General features: G+C 45.9%; 1 protein-coding gene across 2 annotated transcripts in view; it reads left to right on the forward strand.

Moving 5' to 3' along the window:
- The window catches only part of zbtb49 (zinc finger and BTB domain containing 49), a 46627-nt gene that overhangs the window by 12935 nt on the left and 12552 nt on the right, over positions 1-21140 (forward strand). Inside the window, exons 5-6 of one of the 2 annotated variants that reach the window (XM_085961747.1) lie at positions 3073-3119; positions 16913-16986. In XM_085961747.1, the coding sequence (XP_085817873.1) occupies positions 3073-3119; positions 16913-16986 (121 nt within the window). The remainder of the gene's footprint in view (positions 1-3072; positions 3120-16912; positions 16987-21140) is intronic. The other variant, XM_085961756.1, reaches the window with a different exon arrangement.

Below are 21140 nucleotides of genomic sequence, written 5' to 3' on the forward strand. Positions count from 1 at the left end.
TGCTGTGACTGCCCGATCAACAACAGACATTGGTCACGCTAGCGCTGGTTCATCTAATCAATGAGGTAAGGAACACTGCACTACAGAGAATTTGAATACAGAGCTGCATGAAACCCACAAGTCATGAGTTGGCAACCCATGGTATGCACTTTATAATACATTGTTGATGGGTGTCATATCTGCTACAATTTAATTATAGTCTTGCATGACTTGTGAACAACCTTGCATTAATATTTATTATGTTTACTTACGTGGTAAGGGAATTGTGAGGATATAGTTTTCTCCACCCCTGGTCAAGTCCTTGTGACTTGTCTTTAGTTGAGTGCATGCCATATGTCTTGAGGAGTGTTAGTAGTATGGTTGTATGTTGGCAGTAAACCAGGAACAGGGGCCAGTTACTAAACAATTTCTCGTGTTGTGCCACTTTGTATGTCAGGTTGGCTCAGTTGGTATCACTCTTGCCTCTGGATCAGGAAGTGGTGAGTTCAAACTTACACCAGGACTTGAGCTCACAATCTAGGGTGCCACGTCAGTCCTATACTTGGGGAATGCTGCAATGTCAAAGATGTCATTAAAAAGGAAAGACAGTAGGAGTAGTATCCTGGAAGGAAGAGATCGAATGACCCAAAGGGCCTTGTTTTGGGTCTATCTTGTGAAGTTGACCAATGTTGGTAAACACAACTGTGATTAAACAAGAACAAATTCACTTTGGGGAAATATATTTTTAGGTTGACATTTACTGCAATTCAAGTCAATTGTGATTTGATGGAGGGTTATTTCATCAAATTAAGATAAAAATCACTTGTAAACTATGCACAATAGAAGTATGTTCTCCCCTTCTCAGAGGCTCAATAGGCTACTTTTTATGCTGCTCACAAAAATAGATTAGCTTCCTTTTGTATGAAGGTGTTATTTTCTCCTAATCCAGAGTAGAACTGATATTGGCCTGTAATTTCCTGCGTGTGGATGCCTCCTATCGGGGAAAAATCTACGCCCTTACCTGAGGGCTCCCAAGGGCCTAACATAAGAAATAGGAGCAGGATTAGGCCACTTGGCCCCTCGAGCCTGCTCCGCCATTCAATAAGATCATGGCTGATCTTGGGCTCAAAGCCACTTCCCCGCCTGCTCCCCATAACCCTTCACTCCCTTATCTTGCAAAAAATCTGTCTATCTCCACTTTAAATGTAGTTAATGACCCAGCCTCCACAGCTCTCTGGGGCAGAGAATTCCACCGATTTACGACCCTCTGAGAGAAGAAATTCCTCCTTCTCAGTTCTAAAAGGGCGACCCTTTATTCTGAAACTATGCCACCGAGTTCTAGATTTCCCCACGAGGGGAAACATCCTCTCTGCATCTACCTTGTTGAGCCCCCTCGGTATCTTTTATGTTTCAATAAGATCACCTCTCATTCTTCTAAATTCCAATGAGTATAGTCCCAGCCTGCTCAAACTTTCTTCATAAGTCAACCCCCTCGTCTCTGGAATTAACCTAGTGAATAGTCTCTGAACTGCCTCCAATGCAAGTATTTCCTTCCTTAAATAAGGAGACCAAAACTGTACGCAGTACTCAAGGTGTGGTCTCACCAATACCCTGTACAGTTGTAGCAGGACTTCCCTGCTTTTATACTCCAACCCCCTTGAAATAAAGGCCAACATTCCATTTGCCTTTTTGATTACTTGCTGTACCTACATGCTAACTTTGTGTTTCATGCACAAGGACCCCCAGGTCCCTCTGAACTGTAGCATTTTGTAAAATCTCTCCATTTAAATAATAATTTGCTTTTTTATTTTTCCTGCCAAAGTGTATAACCTCGCCCTTTCTCACATTATACTCCATCGGCCAAATGTTTGCCCACTCACTTAGCCTGTCTATATCACTTTGCAGGTCCGGTCATTTCCGATCCTGGGCCTCTCCACAGTCGAAATGCGCAGGGCCCACATATCCCAGGGGTGCATGCGGTTCACAGGCATCCCTGGGATCACGTGGGCCAGACGAGCCAATGAAAGAAGGGAATCTCCCTTCATACTTTTGACAGATAGACCTGTCAAAAGTATGAATGGGGATCACTGAAAAAAAATCACAAACATTAAATAATTTTTTTTTTTTTTTTTTTTTTTTAAACCATCACGTTTTAAAATGAGTTAAAATTACATTAAATTAAATATTTTAAACAAAAATTAAATTTTTAAAAATAAATTGTTTTTTACGGGTCTAAAAATAAACTTAACTTTTTAAAAAAAAAAAAAGTATTTAAAAATTATAAATGAGTGAAAATAATTTTTAAAACTTTTTAAAACTCTTATGCTGGTAAAAGCAGGCCTTGTGCCTGTTTTTACCAGGCGTAAGATTTTTAAATGATTTCAGCGGGCGGGGGTTCTGCAGAAAGCGGAACTCTCCACCCGCAGACACTCTTAAAACCTGCCTCATCTGCCCTAATAACTCCGGCCTCATCTGCCCTAATAACTCCGGCCTCATCTGCCCTAATAACTCCGGCCTCATCTGCCCTAATAACTCCGGCCTCATCTGCCCAAATAACTCCGGCCTCATCTGCCCTAATAACTCCGGCCTCATCTGCCCTAATAACTCCGGCCTCATCTGCCCTAATAACTCCGGCCTCATCTGCCCTAATAACTCCGGCCTCATCTGCCCTAATAACTCCGGCCTCATCTGCCCTAATAACTCCGGCCTCATCTGCCCTAATAACTCCTACGTGGCTCAGTGCCAAATTTTGTTTGATAACACTCCTATGATGCGCCTTGGGACATTGTAATTATGTTAAAGGCACTATATAAATTCAAGTTGTTGCGCGTAAAAAGGAGTAGAATTTACTCTAAGGCTACTTTTTACTTGAAGGGAGGCCAGATGGCAGTAACTGTTGTCATTAAATATGTAACTGACAATTTGGTACTTTACATGACTTTTTTCAGTGATTGCTGACTATGAGATCGGTTTATAGATTCTTGCTTTGCTAAATGTAGGTAACCAGAACACACATACAAAGGAAGGATGACCGATGTCCATTGTGATTTTGTTTTGTCTATCTTCTAATATGTATTTCATTGTGTTTAACAGGAGAGAAACCATTTGAATGTAACATCTGTGGGAAGCACTTTTCACAGGTAAAATAGTTATTGTAAAAGGTATTCTAAATGTATTTTTATGCTGTCTTTTTTTTTAAACAAGGTTAAATGTGGATAACCTTGCCTGTGTGGCGCTGGACTGTTACAAATTCGGTTCTGCCGTAAATACCTTTTGGGGTTCCGTGGTGTCACTCATTCCCTTCAGCGGCCTGTGCATCTTACTTTTATGGCAGCGACTCATACTGCCCTGTATCCATTTGCACGATAGCAGAACCCAGTCACTTGACTTAATAATGTCTTCTCGTGATCCGGACCACGTCTTTTGCACGTGTATATCTTCAATCTCTCTAGGTGGACCAAGTTAACACTAGATGAGGCAAGGCTTGATTCGAATTATTAAGCTGCTTTGTTACATAGTAAGATGAACATATAGAGCGATAGTTATGATCAGATTCACCTTGTTCAGTTGATACAATTTATCTCTGTTGTGACATAAAGATAACAAACACACTACGCTGCCTCACTGGGTCACCTTGCTTGACTTAAACAGATTAACTCCTCTGCATGCTAACTTATTAAACCATCCTTTCCTGGGATCTATCTGCTTCAGCAGCTTCTCTGCTGTGAAAATGAGACTGGGCCTGAATTTGTGGTCAACGAAGCTAAGGAGTACGCTGTCGACATCACAAGTAAATCCACACCTGCCTCGTGCAAATTTTCCCCCCCTGCGAGAACTTCCTTTAAAACGCTGCAGAGTTCCGCACAGCGTACCCCCCCATGGAGCCCAGGAGTGCACCATTGTGCTTATGCGAACCTGGGATCATGTGGGGCGGTGGTTATTTCACTTCCTGATTCTTAGCCTATAAGCCATTCATTCGGGTCTCCCCACGTCAGCAACGAGCATTCTGTAAAGTAACTGGTTTGATGGTTTGCATTTAATAACGTTGTTTAAATGAGTGAAGTCAAATCTGTCGCCATGCAAAAGTGGTGAGAAAAGGCAAGTTTGTGTAAGCACAGTATTGTCCCTGTAGCATGGACAATTTTTCCTTTTTTTTTCCCCGCCAGGTTTGTTCAGACAGAGTTAGTGACTGACTCGTCATTCTGTGATGTTATGTTACTGTAGATAGCAAGGCAGTCACTGTCCTCGGTGGCGTATATTCTACAAAATATCTAGGTCAATTTCCTCAGTAATTGCAACACTAAACATACCATTTGGTGACACATGTTCGGGACATCTAAAAAATAAAAATGCTTCCATCCTCATGATTTAAATTAAAGCAAAAAAGGCAATCTGCAGTGATTGTTCCAAATTTGCGTTTGCTGATTGCAAACTAATTTCTTGCAGGATACACAGCCTAACGGGGCTATATACAATATACAATCGATGGTACCTATTAATTGTTGTTAGGTTTTTTATTGGGAATGAAGTTCTTTCTTCCAGTCTGCCTGTGCCTGCTTGCACAAGACTTAAAAATTGAAAGCATAATTACTTCGAAGTAGGTGGGCAGGGAGCCCAACTTTTCACCTATACATTGATTTCTATCGGGAGTTGAAAGACACAGCGAAGCCTCTGTGTATTCGTAACTTAACAGATCACAAGTTCGGGATTTAGTGCAACTTGCGGTCCGTTTCAAAGGCGGTATGACGGCAAACGAGACAGTTTGCTGTCATGCCAACCACAAATTCAGGGCCATAGTCTTTTAAGTTCTGTAACGCAGCTTTATTCCTGACTGTTCAGTCTGAAAGAAATTTAAGAAAACATTAAACACTATATGGGTATGTGGTGTTTATTGATAATGGGGACAAGCCACTAAATTGCTTATTATTTGTAGTCTATGAGGAAACATCATCACAGTTAGCTCATTAGTATCCTGACTACTTACAGTCTCCGACCCTTTTTTCACTTGCAAGTAGAAACTATGCTTTTAAAACGCAACATTTAAAGTAACATTTTCCCCCAAAATACTTTCTATAGAAAATGGTCGCAAAATCCTGAACTGTAACGAGGATTTACTTCTATATGGGAGAGTGTCCTCAATGTGGCTACTGCTGGTTGCCATTGTGGTGCACCCCAGAAGGTATCATTAATTTAAAGTAGTGGTTAATGGTTCCTGTAATGTATATACCTTTTTTAAGGGGGAAACTACTTTTTACAGCTCATGTATACTGTATATAGTACTGGCAGTGACCACACCTGTATATAGCAGAGTAGTAATCTGTACTGTTCAGTTCCAGAGTGAGCCACGTTGAGTAAACACCTGTTGCACCATTCTCCTGCAGTCTGTGTCTTACTACTGACGGACACAACATTGGCGACGAGGCAAATTCAATCCTACCTGCAACTCTGCATCACCTCCCAGGGATTCGTTCCTGGAGACCAGTAGATTGGAGGTCAAGGCCAGAGACTCGGGCGTCGACCACGGGCAACCACCCAGTCATCCAGCAGAGACTCGAGAATTGCGGGGGAGGCTGTTGAGAGCCAGGCTTGGCTTTCCAGTCGCGGTGGTCCAGTGAAACGGGCTGGCAACAGGTAGTGCGCAGACCCTTCCCGGACAGCGGCGGGCTAGAGCCCGACCGAGCGGCACAGCAAAGGGCCGAGCAGCGTCGATGGGAGAGAGGGCAGAGCACACAGGGCGCAGCCGGTGTTCAGGGGCCGAGCAGCAGCGCAGGAGAAGCGCGCGAAACCTACAGGGCGCCGCCATTGCCACGAGGACCTCCGAGAGCGGCATTGGCAGCAGCGGGGGAAGAAGGAACGCGCGGGAGACGCCATTTTAAACCACACCCAAAATGCCGAAGAGTGGCAGTATCACCGCATTTGACAATGAAGTCGAAGATTGGACTACATATGTCGAACGAATAGAGGTATCCTGCAAGGCAAATGAGGTGTCAGATGACAAGAAAGCGCCGGTATTATTAAATTTAATGGGTGCAAAGACGTATGGCTTATTACAAAATCTAGTAACCCCAGCGAAGCCAGTGGAAAAGAGTTTTGGAAACATAGTGACGATACTACAGGAACATTTAAACCCCACACCGCTGCTGATAGCAGAAAGATTCAAGTTTCACAAACTGAACCAGCATAAGGATGAAAGCAATGCTGAATATTTAACAGAACTGCGCAAACTATCGAAACACTGCCAGTTTGGAACGGGACTGGCAGATACCTTAAGGGACAAGTTTGTGTGTGGGCTTCAGAAGTGAAGAAACCCAGAAACGGCTTTTATCTGAAAAGGACCTTACGCTGGACAAGGCTTTCAGCATTGCGGTATCATATGAAGCAGCAGCACGGGGCGCTGCAGAGATACAACAGAGACCGCAAGAATATGGCACAAACGAAATGTCATACAGAACAGAGAAGTGCTATTGTTGGCAGAACAACACACGACCACAATGATTGCTGGTTCAAAGACAAAGTGTGCAGACAGTGTGGAAAAGTAGGACACATAGCACGAGTCTGCAGGTCGGGAAAGAAAACCAGCAATAAGAAATCTCCAAAAGAAAAGTACAAGAAGGTACATAAGGTGACGGAGAATAGTTCAGACGAACAAAAGAGTGATACCGACTCCGAAAACAGGGAGCTGAGTTGTCTGAAACTACATAATGTGATCAAAACGGAGGATCACCGAACCATTTGGGTCACACTCAAGATAGCAGAAGTCCAGGTAAAAATGGAATTGGACACAGGATCAGCCCTAACAGTCATAAACTGACAGGACTATGAGCACCTATTCTCACACATACCCTTGAGAGACACAAAAATTATTTTGAAGACGTACACGGGGCAAAAAGTCTACCCCAAAGGAAAAATAAGGGTGACCGTTATATATAACGGTAAGGAAACACCAAAACTAGACCTGTATGTATTGCAAGATGGAGGACCACCATTACTGGGACGTGAATGGATCTGGAAAATACAGCTGGATTGGCATTCCATACAAGCACTGACTGGCTGCCAAAAAGGATGACGACGTCACACCTGGGCGACTGTCAAAGACCCTAACCGATGCGCAAGAAGTGTTCCAGCAAGGACTCGGAACACTAAAAGGCATGACAGCAACAATTAAAATTGAAGAAAACGCAAGCCCAAAATTTTTTAAGGCCAGACCGGTACCTTATGCGATCCGCCCAGCTGTCGAAGCAGAGCTGGAGAGTTTGGAACGTTCAGGAGTACTGCCCAAGGTAGACTGGAACGAGTGGGCTACACCCATCGTCCCTGTGATGAAAAAGTCGTTGAGCAGCACGCATGGGGAACCAAGGAAGGTTCGCATCTGTGGGGACTTTAAGGTAACAGTGAACCCAGTCCTTCACACCGTGCAATATCCACTTCTGCGGATTGAAGATATTTTCGCCTCGCTATCTGGAGGGAAACGCTTCACAAAGATTGATCTGGCCCAGGCGTATCTGCAAATGGAGGTAGAAGAAGCATCAAAAAAATACCTCACAATCAACACCCATAAAGGTCTCTACCAATACAACCGGCTGGTATTCGGGGTAGCATCAGCTCCGGCTATTTGGCAAAGGGCAATGGAACAAGTCCTGCAAGGGATCCCAGGGACCCAGTGTTATTTGGACGACATCCTGGTCACGGGCGAAAATGACAGTGATCACCTCGCCAACCTGGAGCAGGTGCTCACTAGATTGAAGGAATATGGGCTCCGAGCTAACCGCCCCAAATGCGAGTTTTTTAAAAAACAGATCTTGTATTGTGGCCACGTTATCGATAAAGAGGGGTTACATAAGTCCCCAGAAAAGATTTGAGGCAGTAGTCAAGGCTCCAGCACCGGAAAATGTGTCACAACTGAGGTCGTTCCTCGGGCTGGTAAACTACTACCATAAGTTCTTGCCAAATTTGTCTACAATACTACACCCACTGAACACCCTACTGCAAACTGGGGTGCCATGAAAGTGGAGTGACGAATGTAAACGAGCTTTCCAGAAGAGCAAAACACTAATCACATCGAAAGAGGTATTGGCCCATTTCAACCCAGCACTACCAATTCGGTTGGCGTGTGATGCGTCACCCTACGGCATTGGAGCGGTGCTGTCGCACAAATTCTCGGACGGCTCGGAGAGGCCAATAGCCTTTGCGTCACGATCACTAACCTCAGCCGAGCGTAACTACGCCCAGATTGACAGGGAGGCCCTCAGCCTAGTGTGGGGAGTGAAAAAGTTCAATCACTATCTGCACGGGCAGAAATTCACCTTGCTGACTGACCACCAGCCTCTTGTCTCCATTTTTAATCCGAAGAAGGGCGTTCCGGTGATGACTGCGCAACGACTACAAAGATGGTCACTTTTTCTAGGGGCGCACCACTATGAGATTGAATATAAGGGCACGAAACAGCATGGAAATGCTGATGGGCTATCACGCCTGCCACTGCCTACTGCGGAGGAAGCAGCAGCAGTGGATGCTGTCAAAATATTTCATTCGACTATAGTTGAATACCTACCGGTAACTAACGCTCGTATAGAAAAGGAGACCCGAAATGACCCGACACTGTCTCGGGTATATGATTTGACGGTGAAGGGATGGCCAGCACATGGCAACTCACTGTTGCCAGCATTCTTGACAAGGAGAGAACAGCTGTCAGTGTGCCAGGGGACCTTGATGTGTGGATCCTGAGTGGTAATTCCACCCAAGTTAAGGGATAGAGTGCTCAATGAGCTTCATGAGGGTCATCTGGGAGGGGTAAAAATGAAAAGCCTTGCCAGGGCTTATGTGTGGTGGCCAGGAATTGATAAACAAATCGAGGACCTGACCAAGAGCTGCTCAGGATGCCAGAAAGTCCAAAATGCACCACCACATGCCCCTCTACACCCATGGGAGTGGCCCTCATCTCCATGGCAACGGGTGCATATTGATTTTGCTGGTCCATTCATGGACTCAATGGCCCCAATTTTCGGCTTGTGTGGGAAATGGTCGGATTTCCCCGAATGTGGGGTTTCTGACGCACATAAAAAAGTGTCAGCCAGCCCCACGCAATTTTCCCTCAATTGGCCAATTAATTCCCAGCATGTGGGAAGCCTTGCTAATTGTCTAAATCGAGTCAGAAATCCCCACAGTATGATGTCATCATTCGTGGTGCTTTCAAGGTCCATGGCAAGCACTGCATCCTCTGAAGGCTTCCAAATGAACCATACAGGATGGCAGAGGAGCCTGCAGCAGCTGTGGCCAGTGCCAGACCCCGAGCTGCCTTCAAATTCGACGAGGCTTCACTGCAGGCATTATTGGATGGGGTTAGGGCCCACAGGGAGGTCCTCTTCCCTAGGTCAGGGAGGAAGAGGCCTCCCACTGAGACCAATGATGCAGGTGTCAGCAGATGCCAACTCGCTGGGAGTCACCAGAGGAACCTTGGCATTACATCTGTAACTCCTTCCTTTACTCCCCCACAGTACCATCCAGAGCCCCTGTCCTCACTGTGGAGGAGGAAGAGGCTGTGCAGCCAGACTCCTCAGAGGAAGCTCCAACCTCCTGAGGGTGCAGCGTCAGCAGAAGTAAGCGCACCCAGCACCAGCGCAGACACTCACCTCGGGGGGAGACCTTCGGGACATAGAGTAGTGTTGCCACCTGGTGTTTCACAGCTGATAAGTGAGCCTCAGCAGATTCTGGAGACAGGGACAGCAGTGGAGAGTCCTTGTCGGAGGGCGCAGGGCTCTGCCAGCTCAGCTCAGCTGCGCTGCATCTCGACCCTCTGCCTCTGGGTCCATCCGCAAGAGAAGAGGTGATGGATCTCCATGCACAGATGCAGGAGTCTCTGGCAGGTTTTGTCTCCAGGGTCGCTGCGAGTGTGGAGCGAATGGAGGAGTCCATAGCGACCATGAGCAGAGCCTTTGTGGAGTCATTGGTGCATGAACGCAGCACCGTGGAAAAGTTGGCAACCTCCATGGAGGAGATAACTCGCCAGCATACGGAAAACATGGTGAGTGCTCATAAGAGAATGACATCTCTTGAGGAGCGTTGGCCATCTGTTGAACAGAGAAACCAGATCTTCATGGAAGTCCTTCTGAGTAGGACTGCCAGTGCAGAAACGGGTCCCACTGGCCCCCTAAAGCGCAGCAAGGTGCTCTCAAGCCACTTCCAAGCGCTGGCCCCTTCTGGCTTGTGCAGCTTCAGGTGAGTGAGCAGCAGCCTGGTGCTCCTGGTAATCATCCTGCTGTTCCTGGTTCTGCTGCTGTCACCTCTGCTGTTGGAGATCCTCTAATGCCAGGAAGGGAAGGTGCCAAAGGCCTCCCAGGCTTCTAGCAGATGCCTCGGTTGAGGAGGTCCTGAGTTAGGGTGGTGAGAGGGGCTTCCCAGGAGCTCACACTGAAGAAGTGTGTGAGGCTCCAACTTTCTGCAGCTGCTCCTAAGGCTTCAAATAGTCCCCCCAAGCCTTGATCAACAAGGTCCTGCAGCCTGCAAATGCTGCCTCTTTAAATATCTTCAGCCCTCAGCGACCTGCTGCTGCAAGCAAGCCAGCTGTTTTCACGCCAGCTCTCTTTGGCGGGGTTCCCCGCAGGCGGGTTTCAGGTGGGGAAAGCCCCAAAGTCGCAACGGCACGGGAAAATCGTCCTTAACAAGGTGATCATTGGTGATTAGTGTGCCGACGAGCAGGCCCGCCAGCGGTGGGCGGGACTGAAGCTGGGCGCGTGGAATCGGCGGTCCGAAAGTCGGACGGGGCGGGGAATCAGGCGGGGTGGTCCCGACCCACTTTTTCCGCGATTTTCAGACCACGGCCGCATGAAAAGCCGCCCGACAGCTGCCCGAAAATCGGGGCCAATGTTTTTAATAGCCGCGGATGCGCACTCAATGGCCTGAGGTCATCAAAATGTCCTCCACTACCACGGAGAAAACTATTGCAGTCCTACGGACCATTTTTGCCAGGAACGGCTTGCCAGAACAGATTTGCTCCGATAACGGACCACAGTTTGTGTCCGACGAGTTCCGGAGGTTTATGCAGAAGAATGGGGTAAGGCATTACACATCCGCCCCGTATCATCCAGCCACAAATGGATTGGCTGAGCGGTTCGTACAAACCTTTAAGAAGGCAATAAAGGCTATGTACAATGACAACATTCCGCTGCAGCATAAGGTGGACAATTTCCTGTTCACCTGCCGGAATGCGACACATGCAGTCACCAACCAGGCCCCGGCCATGATGTTCTTTAACCGAAGGTTAAGATCTCGCCTGGATTTGCTCAGACCAAACGTACGAAGAGATGTTGAGAGTAAGCAATTCCAGCACATCCATGAGAAGCCAACAAGGAGCTTCAATGTAGGGCAACCAGTCTTGGCCCGCGACTACCGAACAGAAAAATGGCAGCCAGGAACGATATGCACACGGCAGGGCCCACTAATGTACACAGTGGACGTTGGGGAGAACATCGTGAGACGCCATGCTGACCAGATCCTAGAGTCACAGGAACAAGTCGACCCCATGCCTCGCCCATACGTACCTGGTGAGGAACCCAACGTACAGGTCGCATCTACCCCAGAAACAGTAGCATCGGAAGGTGATGACCCAACCAACGACAGGGTGCCAGATTCGCCTCCGCACAAAGAGCGAGACACTCTGGAAAGGCGCTATCCAGAAAGGATCAGAAAGCCTCCCCAAAGACTGAATATATAAATGAACTATTTTCAGCTAACGTTGCATGTTAAAAGTGTTAATTGTAATTAGTTTGATATTTAATTGTTAAATGAGTGCTATGGTACTGTTAATTTAAAAGGGGAGGAATTGTAATGTGTATATACCTTTTTTAAGGGGGGAACTACTTTTTACAGCTCCTGTATACTGTAGTACCGGCAGTGACCACACCTGTATATAGCACTGAGTAGTAATCTGTACAGTTCAGTTCCAGAGTGAGCCACGTTGAGTAAACACCTGTTGTACCGTTCTCCTGCAGTCTGTGTCTTACTACTGACGGACACAACAGTTCCGACCTGAATACTGCCCTTTGGTCTGTCCTTGTGGCCAGGATCTCCACAAAAATGCTCGTCAAGGTTACAACGATGACCTACATCACCATTTGAAACATGATTGGAGTTGTTGCCTCACCTAGGGTTTTTCTTGTAAGGAAGAAGTTCCCATTCCAACCCTAATGAAACATGTTCATTGGCACCTCTTGGTGCTTGGTTCCAATCAGATCAAGCAGCAGTAACGGGAAGAAACAGCCTGACACTGGTCCTAACAAAGGTGGTCATTGCAGATTATTCAGGCTAAGTTACAAAGGACTGAGTCTGGAAATCATCCCAATCACTGCAGCTTATGACAAAACCTCAACTTGGAAGTTGCATAAATGTATCAAAATAGTATTTGAATACAAGCTTCATACGGGCCAGTAGTGAGCATTTGGAATAGGTTTTTGGCTGTAGAGTGAAGACCCTCACCAAAGGCAGATTGATCCATATGGTACCGAGTCTTCACAGGTCCAGAATGGGGAAGGGCCCATCCACAGAAATTGCTTCATTCTTCGTCTGGTAGTTTCAATGCTGAGGCCTGCTCTACCAACCAATCTTGTGCCTCCTGGGACTCTTTCATTGGGGATGTGTGTTGTCAAATTCTGGTGCCAATGCTCCGTGTTGAGTTACACTCTTCATTACTGACCCTCTGTGTCATGATGCATTTTCAGTGCATTTAAATACCAGGAGCTGCCCATCACCATCTGCTTTGAACATTTATGTATAGTTGTTCTTGAATTATGTCCTCTTTCTAAGGTTGTTGCTGCTGTGATCAATATTAGACATCCCTCAAGTGGTGTCTCCAGAGTTCTGCTTAATATTTCTGGTCGCCTTACCCAACTAACAGACAGCTATTCATCCATTAAGGAAACAGCGGGACACATATTCCAGTTTAGCTGCATCAGTAGCAATACAAAAGTTGTGTGCGCCATAGACTCAGATTTATGTGACGTGGCCAACGTTTTTATGCAATCTCATGGTCGATGACATTATCGTAATTCTCTCGGATTCAGAGGAACAGTGGGGAAAGTCTTTTTAAGCAAGTCTGGGTCTCTGTACAAATCAAATCCAGCCAGAGCTTTTTTTGACCAGATCAAAACCAAGACCTTCAAGGAGTAGATCTCTGCCATGGGAGGGGGGTACACTGCTTTCTTTTCCAGTCATAAACCCCATCCTAACACACGCCAGTAGGAGACTTCTAGTTTTGTTCCACTTAGCGAAACTGTTGAACCTAGTCTAACCATGGCCGAGATTTTCCTTACCTCGGCGGGTCCAGTGCAGTTGGTGGTGGGTCGTGGCCCCGCTGCTAGCTCCATCCCGCTCTGGAAAATGATTTTCCATTAATGGGGCTTGTTAAGCCCACCCAGCGCATTTCCGGTCCAATTAGAGGAAGCGGGTCTGGTGATGTCATTCATGCCGCATCATCAGACGGTTTCCTTAAAGGGACCATGGCCAACTTTATTTTGACATTTGTGCTGTCAGTGTTCTACAGCATTTAAGTGCTGCAACACTGACAATGCCTGCACAGAGGTGCAGGGCTGCACCTAGGCGCTCCCTTGACTCCTTCCATATGCTTATGGATGGAGTCACAACACACAGGGAGGTTCTCTTCCCTTCCAATGGGTGGAAGACACCTCCCCAGGAGACCAACACAGCTTGGTTGCACATTGCAGAGGAGGTCACAAGCAGGGATATCGTAAGGAGGACCAGGCTGCAGTGGCGCAAACCTTTCAATGATCTCATTAGATCACGAAACGTTAGTACAAAACCACACTCACTTTCATCCTACTGTGCCTCTCATCACATCCCCATCACTCTGCCTTCCCAACCCTACTCCTGCACATCCTTACACCAAATTACCTTGCACCTCCACCCATTCCCCCCCTCTCTATCTACATTAGCACATCCCCATCTCACTAGCCACCCCTCATACTTATCCTCATCCTAGTGTAGTCATACCTAACAACACAGAAGGGTAGCCATTTGGGTGTTTTATGCAATGTTCATGTAAAGTTTCTGTTAATGTGCTGTCAAACATTGAAACCTTTATTTTCAACACTTTGCGTTCTTGGCAGATTTATGTGCACCTTTGGAAGTGGCTTAGTGACTTGCAGTGAATGGTGAGACATAACGGTACCCCCCCCCCCCCGGCAATGGTGGTGAGTGTGAAAGGAATGGCTTGGACATTGTAGGGATGCTTTATGGTGTTGGTGTGGGGTGGTGCCAACCTGGCGCATCATGTGGCAGCCAGGGTGTACAGCTTCAAGTGAAGTAAATGGTCATGGTGAGGCCATCTCTGGCCACAATGTGCTCCGGTGCTAATGCCCTCTGTCCTGTGCGGCATCAGGTGATTGCGGAGAAGGTTGGTGTTGGAGCTGCTGGTATGCCTGGTGCTGCTGGTGTTGGGGCTGATCGTGATGGGATTCTGAGGACCAAGGTGAGACAGTATAAAGGGTATCCATGTTGATGGAATAGATGGCAGAAGCATTCTGCCAATGGTGTTAGTTCTTCCCAGTGAGGTGGAACTGGACTGAGAAACCGCTTGTGGCTGAGGAAAGTGATGATCTGTCAGGTGGGAGCTTTTACTGTACATTTGAAGCTGGAGCAATGGCCACTGAACTCCTGATTGGGTTGACAGCCATGGTTCCCGAACAGTGTGGTTCCCGAGGCCATGACGTTAAAGTCAAAACGTAAGTTAAAATAGCCTGTTAATCGTCTGTCAACTAGATGCTAATGAGTTTAATTGGGTTGCCCGCCGCTGCCTGTCTGGTCTGTTCAGTGTTGAAAGACCTGACATTGGGATAGGCACATTGCAATGGTCCTGACCCGCTGTCAAAAAAAATCCAAATTTCCCACCCGACCCGCCACCGATCACGCCCACTGAACCCCCCCCCCCCCCCCCCCCCCCGGAAAATTCCGACCCATATATTTGAGCAACATGAATGTTTCATTCATTTACTCTAACTCTTAAAGTTCTACGGAAGTAATGGATGGATTAGATTCAGATCATTCTCATTGCCTTTTATTGGTAAAGCAAATCATGGACATTGCTCAGATTTTCACCTTCTGATCTCACTGTCATGGTCAGCAGGTTTTCTGTCTCAGTTAAAGGCAAAAGTTTGCATCCTTTCACAGACAGTTTCCAATTGATGTCTAGGATATTGAATGAGTTCAGTTATTACAGGAATGTCATCCACTGTCGATATTGGTGACTTCATGGGTCTTCAAGGAGGCTTCTGCCAATAAGAGATCGAAGAAATCTGTTCTCTGGTATAAAGCCACAATCCCGTATCTGGTGAGATCTTGCAAATTGAAGAACTTCTAGCAGCTCAAAGTTTCAAATGTGCATATGTGTCCGCTGTGGCAGTTTTTCCTCCTTCCCTTATCAGAATGTTTTTTGGGAGAGCAGACCCTTATCTCCTGATTCGTAAAGGGAGCCTGAAAGAATTTTCCAACATTCTGGTGCCTTTGTGGGAGTTAAATTTTGGTTTCTGGAAGCTTTATGTACATTTCTTTTAGAGCTATTCAGTTCCTGTGACCTTAAATTTCCCACATAGAAAGCAGTCTTGATAACTTAGGGCCAAAAAAGTTAGTAACTCCAGGTGTACCATACAATGAACCAGACTAGATCAGTTGATTAAAAACAATTTTTATCAGCTGGCCCTCATGTCGTTTGGGCTCTAATTTCCAAATAGAGGCTTGCCAAGTAGCTAGTGGAATATGTTTTACACTGTTACCCGTTTAGTGGGGAGGTAACCATCGATAAATGTTACAAGCCATCAGTATTGCTTCGCAGCTACATCTTAGACCAACCTCAGGATCAAGGTTAATTAGGAAAGAATCGGTAAAATTGTTGGAGCTATCCTCGATACTTCTGCTAAACACTGCTGTTTGGATCTGCTAAAAAATAGTTGGAATTTGGTATTTGTATTTTTGAATAGTGACCTGAAAGATGATTCTTATTCTGAGGTACCATTTAAGTCAGAATCCTGTTGATAGATGGATGGATGGAAGCATCATTCACATACTACCCACCTGTCCAATTGTCCATGTTCTGTACCTTTCAGAGATCAGTTCTGTAGAGAGTTATTGCTGAAGTTTATTTTGTTATAGTGTAAGCTGCTTATAGCAAAGTTATCTGTTCAATTACAACAGCCATGGGGCATGCCTGAAAACTTGTTCTGCGTGACTACGTCCACCATATGTGCTGCTTGTGAAGACTCTGGGAGGCCTGAAAGCTTAGGCCTAGGATAGGGGCTGGCTGGAGATTTGAGTCAGGTCAAGGAGGTCAGTAGAGTGGGCAGTCAGGTGGAGGTAGGGGAGGTCTGCAGGGTGAAGAACGGGGTAGGCTTAGGGAGGTCTGAAGAGTCGAGTGGTGTTGCCGGGTTGGAGATGCCTGGGGAGGTATGGAGTTGAGTCAGGGAACATTAAAACAAAACGGCTTGGACACACACAAGTTGCAGTTTCTCTGATCACCCTATCTAGAAAAACCAATAAAACGTGCCTATGTTAACGTGTTTGGTATGGACAGACAGTATTTGTCTGATTTATCTCTGCTATAATGGAGCTGTATTACCATTCCTTGTATGCTGTTACCAATGCTTTTGCTGGACAGAGGTTAATACCCTGATATAAACCACCCTTTGTATCTGGTGTGAGAAAGAGCAAATCATGTAATTGTCATGAGAGCGAACAAAAGCCTCTTAAAAGCAGTATTGCCTTTCTGTTGGGGACTGGCCTCGCTCTTACTGATGTGTGAAGGATACTTCTATTCAAAGAATGACGATGACTGTATAAAGTGGGGAAGTTGATTGTTTGTTTGAGATTGTATATCCCTTTGTGTTGTGGGATTCAATATATTGGCTTAAATTTTTATTTTAATTTTTGCCAGGCAGGAAATCTGCAAACTCATTTACGACGACACTCTGGTGAAAAGCCATACATTTGTGAAATCTGTGGCAAAAGGTAATGGTAGCAACCTGTTTTTCAAACGTATTATTGATTGTTATCTACTGCGGTGTAAACTGCTTATAGCAAATTTAATCCATGAGACCTGATTTTACCAGTTAGAAGGGACACATTGGGCTGGATTTTGTCATTGGAGGCAACTTGGAGGCGGGACTGCTGCTTGTCGTGTCAATGTCCCGCCTCCATCCTTGCCTGACCATTCAGAGGGATTTTCTCCTGATTGAGCTTGTTAAGCCCGCCCGGTGGGCTCAGCAAGTCAATTAGGGAAGAAGTCACTGACAGATCATGTCAACCTCAGACGTGCTATCTGTCAAGACTTCTTGAAAGAAGAAATGACAGCGTTTGACAGCTCTGTGAAGCTGTCAAACACTGATTCTCTTGAGTTTGATTTGTATTTGTGGTGAGGACTGAAAAAACATTGTAAAAAAGTAAATTTCAGATGTCTGATGGATCGGAGGGTCCATTAGCCATTACCTGAAATTGACAAGGTGGATGTCCGCTCTCCTGATCCAGCACGGCTAAAGGCTACAGAAGTAAAAAAAAGGTAAGTGAACACTTTTTTAAACTTATCACTCACCTTGCATACTTACCACTCCACACTTGCACCAATCACTCACCTCTACACCTTACTTCCAGGTGCTTCCGACCGCCGCAGACTTCCTCCACGACTTCCTCCACATCTCCTCCAACCCGGCGAGGTTCTCCAAGGTTGGGAAGCCTTCACCTGTGAAGGTAAAATAGCACTAATCCCTTTTTCTGCCTGTTAATTACCTGTTAACCGGCAGTTAAAAGGATTAAAAGCCTTTCCCGCCTCTAGGAAACGGGACCTGAAGCTGCATACCTTCCTGCCTCCTGGCAAAAGGGCACGGAGGCGGGATGGGGGCGGGTTTGCCACCCGCCCCCAATTTCTCCGATTTTATGTGCTATCCCGCCTCCATGCCCACCTCCCCTTGGGGCTTGGAAAATCGAGCCCATTGTGTCCCCGTGGATCAGTCTGCGATAAGTGGGCAGGTTGCGGAGACGCGGGGAAAACCTGAAGAGTTGTGTCAGGTTAAGAAGGCCCAGAGAGCCAAGGTTGACAATAAGTAGAGAGGCAGGGAGTTCTGAGTTTAGTAAAGTCAGGGATACCTGGATGAATATTTTTCGAAGCTTAACTGGCAACGGTCATGTTTTGTTTGTTGTGTGGAGCATGCCGTTATTTTGAAAAGTGATTATCGCATCATATAGAGTGTTCTAATTGTTTTCCCCTCTCCACACACAATGTTAGATCTAAATTTGGGATTTAAAAATATGGTAAGATTTCTGTACTATGGGTAGAAGTGAGATAAGGGTGCAAAGGCTTGGGAGAGACTGATGGCACTAAAGTAAGAAATAGTAAGGTATTAGGTGGGGTCAGACTAAGAGAACACATTGGTCTAAGATAGGTTTACAGTGTATGTGAATACACGAAGCATAGTAAACAAGGTTGATGAGCTGCAGGCACAAATAGCCACATGAGAATATGATGTCGTGGCAATTATGGAGACCTGGCTCAAAAAAGGGCAGGATTGGGTACTAAATATTCCTGGATATAAGGTGTTCAGGAAAGATAGGGAAGGAGAGATGGGAGGTGGTGTGGCAGTATTGGTTAAGGAGAATGTTACAGTGCTGGATGAGAGGATGGCCTGGAGGGGTCAAGGACAGAATCTATATGGCTAGAGTTAAGAAATAATAGAGGTGCCATTACACTACTAGGTGTATTCTATAGCCACCAACTAGTGGGGAAAAATATAGAGGAGCAAATTTGCAAAGAAATGCAAGAACTATAAAGTACTGATAATGGGGGACTTTAACTATCCTAATATAGACGGTGATAGTAATAGTGTAAAGGGCAGAGAGGGGGGAAGAATTTCTAAAGTGTATTCAGGAGAACTTTCTTGATCAGTATGTTTCCGGCCCAACGAGGAAGGAGGCATTGCTGGATCTGGTTCTGGGGAATGAGGTGAAGCAAGTGTCAGTAGGTGAACATTTAGGGAACAGTGATTATAGTATCTCAAGGTTTAGATTAGCTATGGAAAAGGACAGGGAGCAATCTAGAGTAAAAATACTTCAATGGGAAGACCAATTTCAATTTCAGTGGGAAGAGTGTGGATCTGGCCCAGGTAAATTGCAATCAAAGATTGGCAGGCAAAACTGTACCTGAACAATGCCTTTAAAGAGGAAATAGTTTGGATACAGTCGAGGTACATTCCCACTAGGGGGAAAGATGGGGCAACTAAAGTCAGAGCTCCCTGGATGACAAAAGAGATAGAGAGTAAGATGAAGCAGAAAAAGAGTGCGTATGACAGATGTCAGGTTGAGACTACATCTGAGAATCAGGCTAAATATAGAAAGGTCAGAGGAGAAATGAAAAAGAAAATAAGAGGGGCAAAGAGAGGGTATGAGAATAGAATGGCAACTAACATAAAAGGTAATCCAAAAGTCTTCTATAGGCATATAAATAGTAAACGGGTAATAAGAGGAGGGGTGGGGCTGATTAGGGACCAAAAAGGAGACCTACGCATGGAGGCAGAGGGCATGGCTGAGGTGCTAAATGAGTACTTTGCATCTGTCTTCACCAAGGAAGAAGATGCTGCCATAGACATAGTGAAGGAGGAGGTAGAGGAGATACTGGATGGGATAAAAATTGATAGAGGAGGTACTAGAAAGGCTGGCTGTACTTAAAGTAGGTAAGTCACCAGGAACAGATGGGATGCACCCTAGGATGCTGAGGGAATTGAGGGAGGAAATCACAGAGGTACTGGCTGTAGTGTCTGTGTGTTGATAAAGACACTGAAGACAGGAGTTGGTTCATAGGTGTTTACTAAGCAAAGTCTGGGGGGGTTTCTAACGGATATACACAAAATATACAGGCTTATATAGCCCGAGTGGCAATTACCGGCATTACAGCACACCTGGGGCTCTTAAAGGCACATACACTACAATTCCTCCCCTTTTAGCTAACCAGTACATCTTATTTTAAGTAATTATTAATTGCATGTTATAAGAAAAATAATATACACATTGCTGTAGTTAATTAATTATAAGTCAGTCTCTCAGGAGGCTTCCTGACTCGGTCCAGATAACGCCTCGGGGGTGTAGTAGGTTCTTTTGGCAAGGCTGATTCGGCTTGAATGCCAGTGTCTGGTTCATCGGGTTCCAGTATCACCGGATCGGAGGTAGATATGGGTATCTCTACTTCATCGTTAGATGTATAGAGTTGTGGTGTAGGTTGTCCCTTTTTCGGATGACTTTATGATTTGGTCAGCATGGCGCCTTATTATGCTTTCTCCGATGTCCACGGTATACATCAGTGGTCCTAGTCGTGTGCAGATAGTTCCAGGCTGCCATTTCTCGGTACGGTAGTCCCGGGCCAAAACTTGTTGACCTATCTGGAAGGTTCTAGTTGGCCTTTCATTCATGCCTTGAAACTGCCGGTTCTCCACGTCCCTTCTGATGTTGGGCTTGACCAAATCCAGCCGGCATCTTAGGTTTCTATTGAAGAACATCATGGCGGGAGTTTGGTTGGTAACCATATGTGTTGCATTCCTGTATGCGAATAAGAAGTTATCCACCTTGTGCTGAAGTTTTATGTCTTCAAGAAGGCCATAAAAGCCATGGGTAATGAAGGTCTGGACAAACTTTTCAGCCAATCCATTGGTGGCGGGATGGTATGGGGCAGACGTGTAGTGCTTAACCCCATTGTTTTTTAAGAACTTTCTGAATTCTTCGGACACAAATTGCGGTCCATTATCAGAACATATCTGTTCCGGCAGGCCATTCCTGGCAAATATGGTCCTTAATACTGTGATGTTTTTTTCCGTGGTGGTGGAGGACATCTTTATTACCTCCGGCCACTTGGAGTGTGCATCAACCGCGATTAAGAACATTGAGTCCATAAATGGACCAGCAACGTCGATGTGCACCCTTTGCCAGGGAGATGAGGGCCACTCCCATGGATGTAGAGGGGCTTGTGGTGGAGCGTTTTGGACCTTCTGGCATCCTAGGCAGCTCTTGGTCATTTCTTCGATGTCTCCATCGATACCTGGCCACCATACAAACGCCCTAGCTAGGTTCTTCATTTTCACTCCACCCAGATGCCCCTCGTGAAGCTCCTTTAGCACTTTATCCTG

Source organism: Somniosus microcephalus, chromosome 2 (genome assembly GCF_052327205.1).
Source record: "Somniosus microcephalus isolate GS21.2 chromosome 2, FLI_Smic_1.0, whole genome shotgun sequence".
Taxonomy (NCBI): Eukaryota; Metazoa; Chordata; class Chondrichthyes; order Squaliformes; family Somniosidae; genus Somniosus; species Somniosus microcephalus.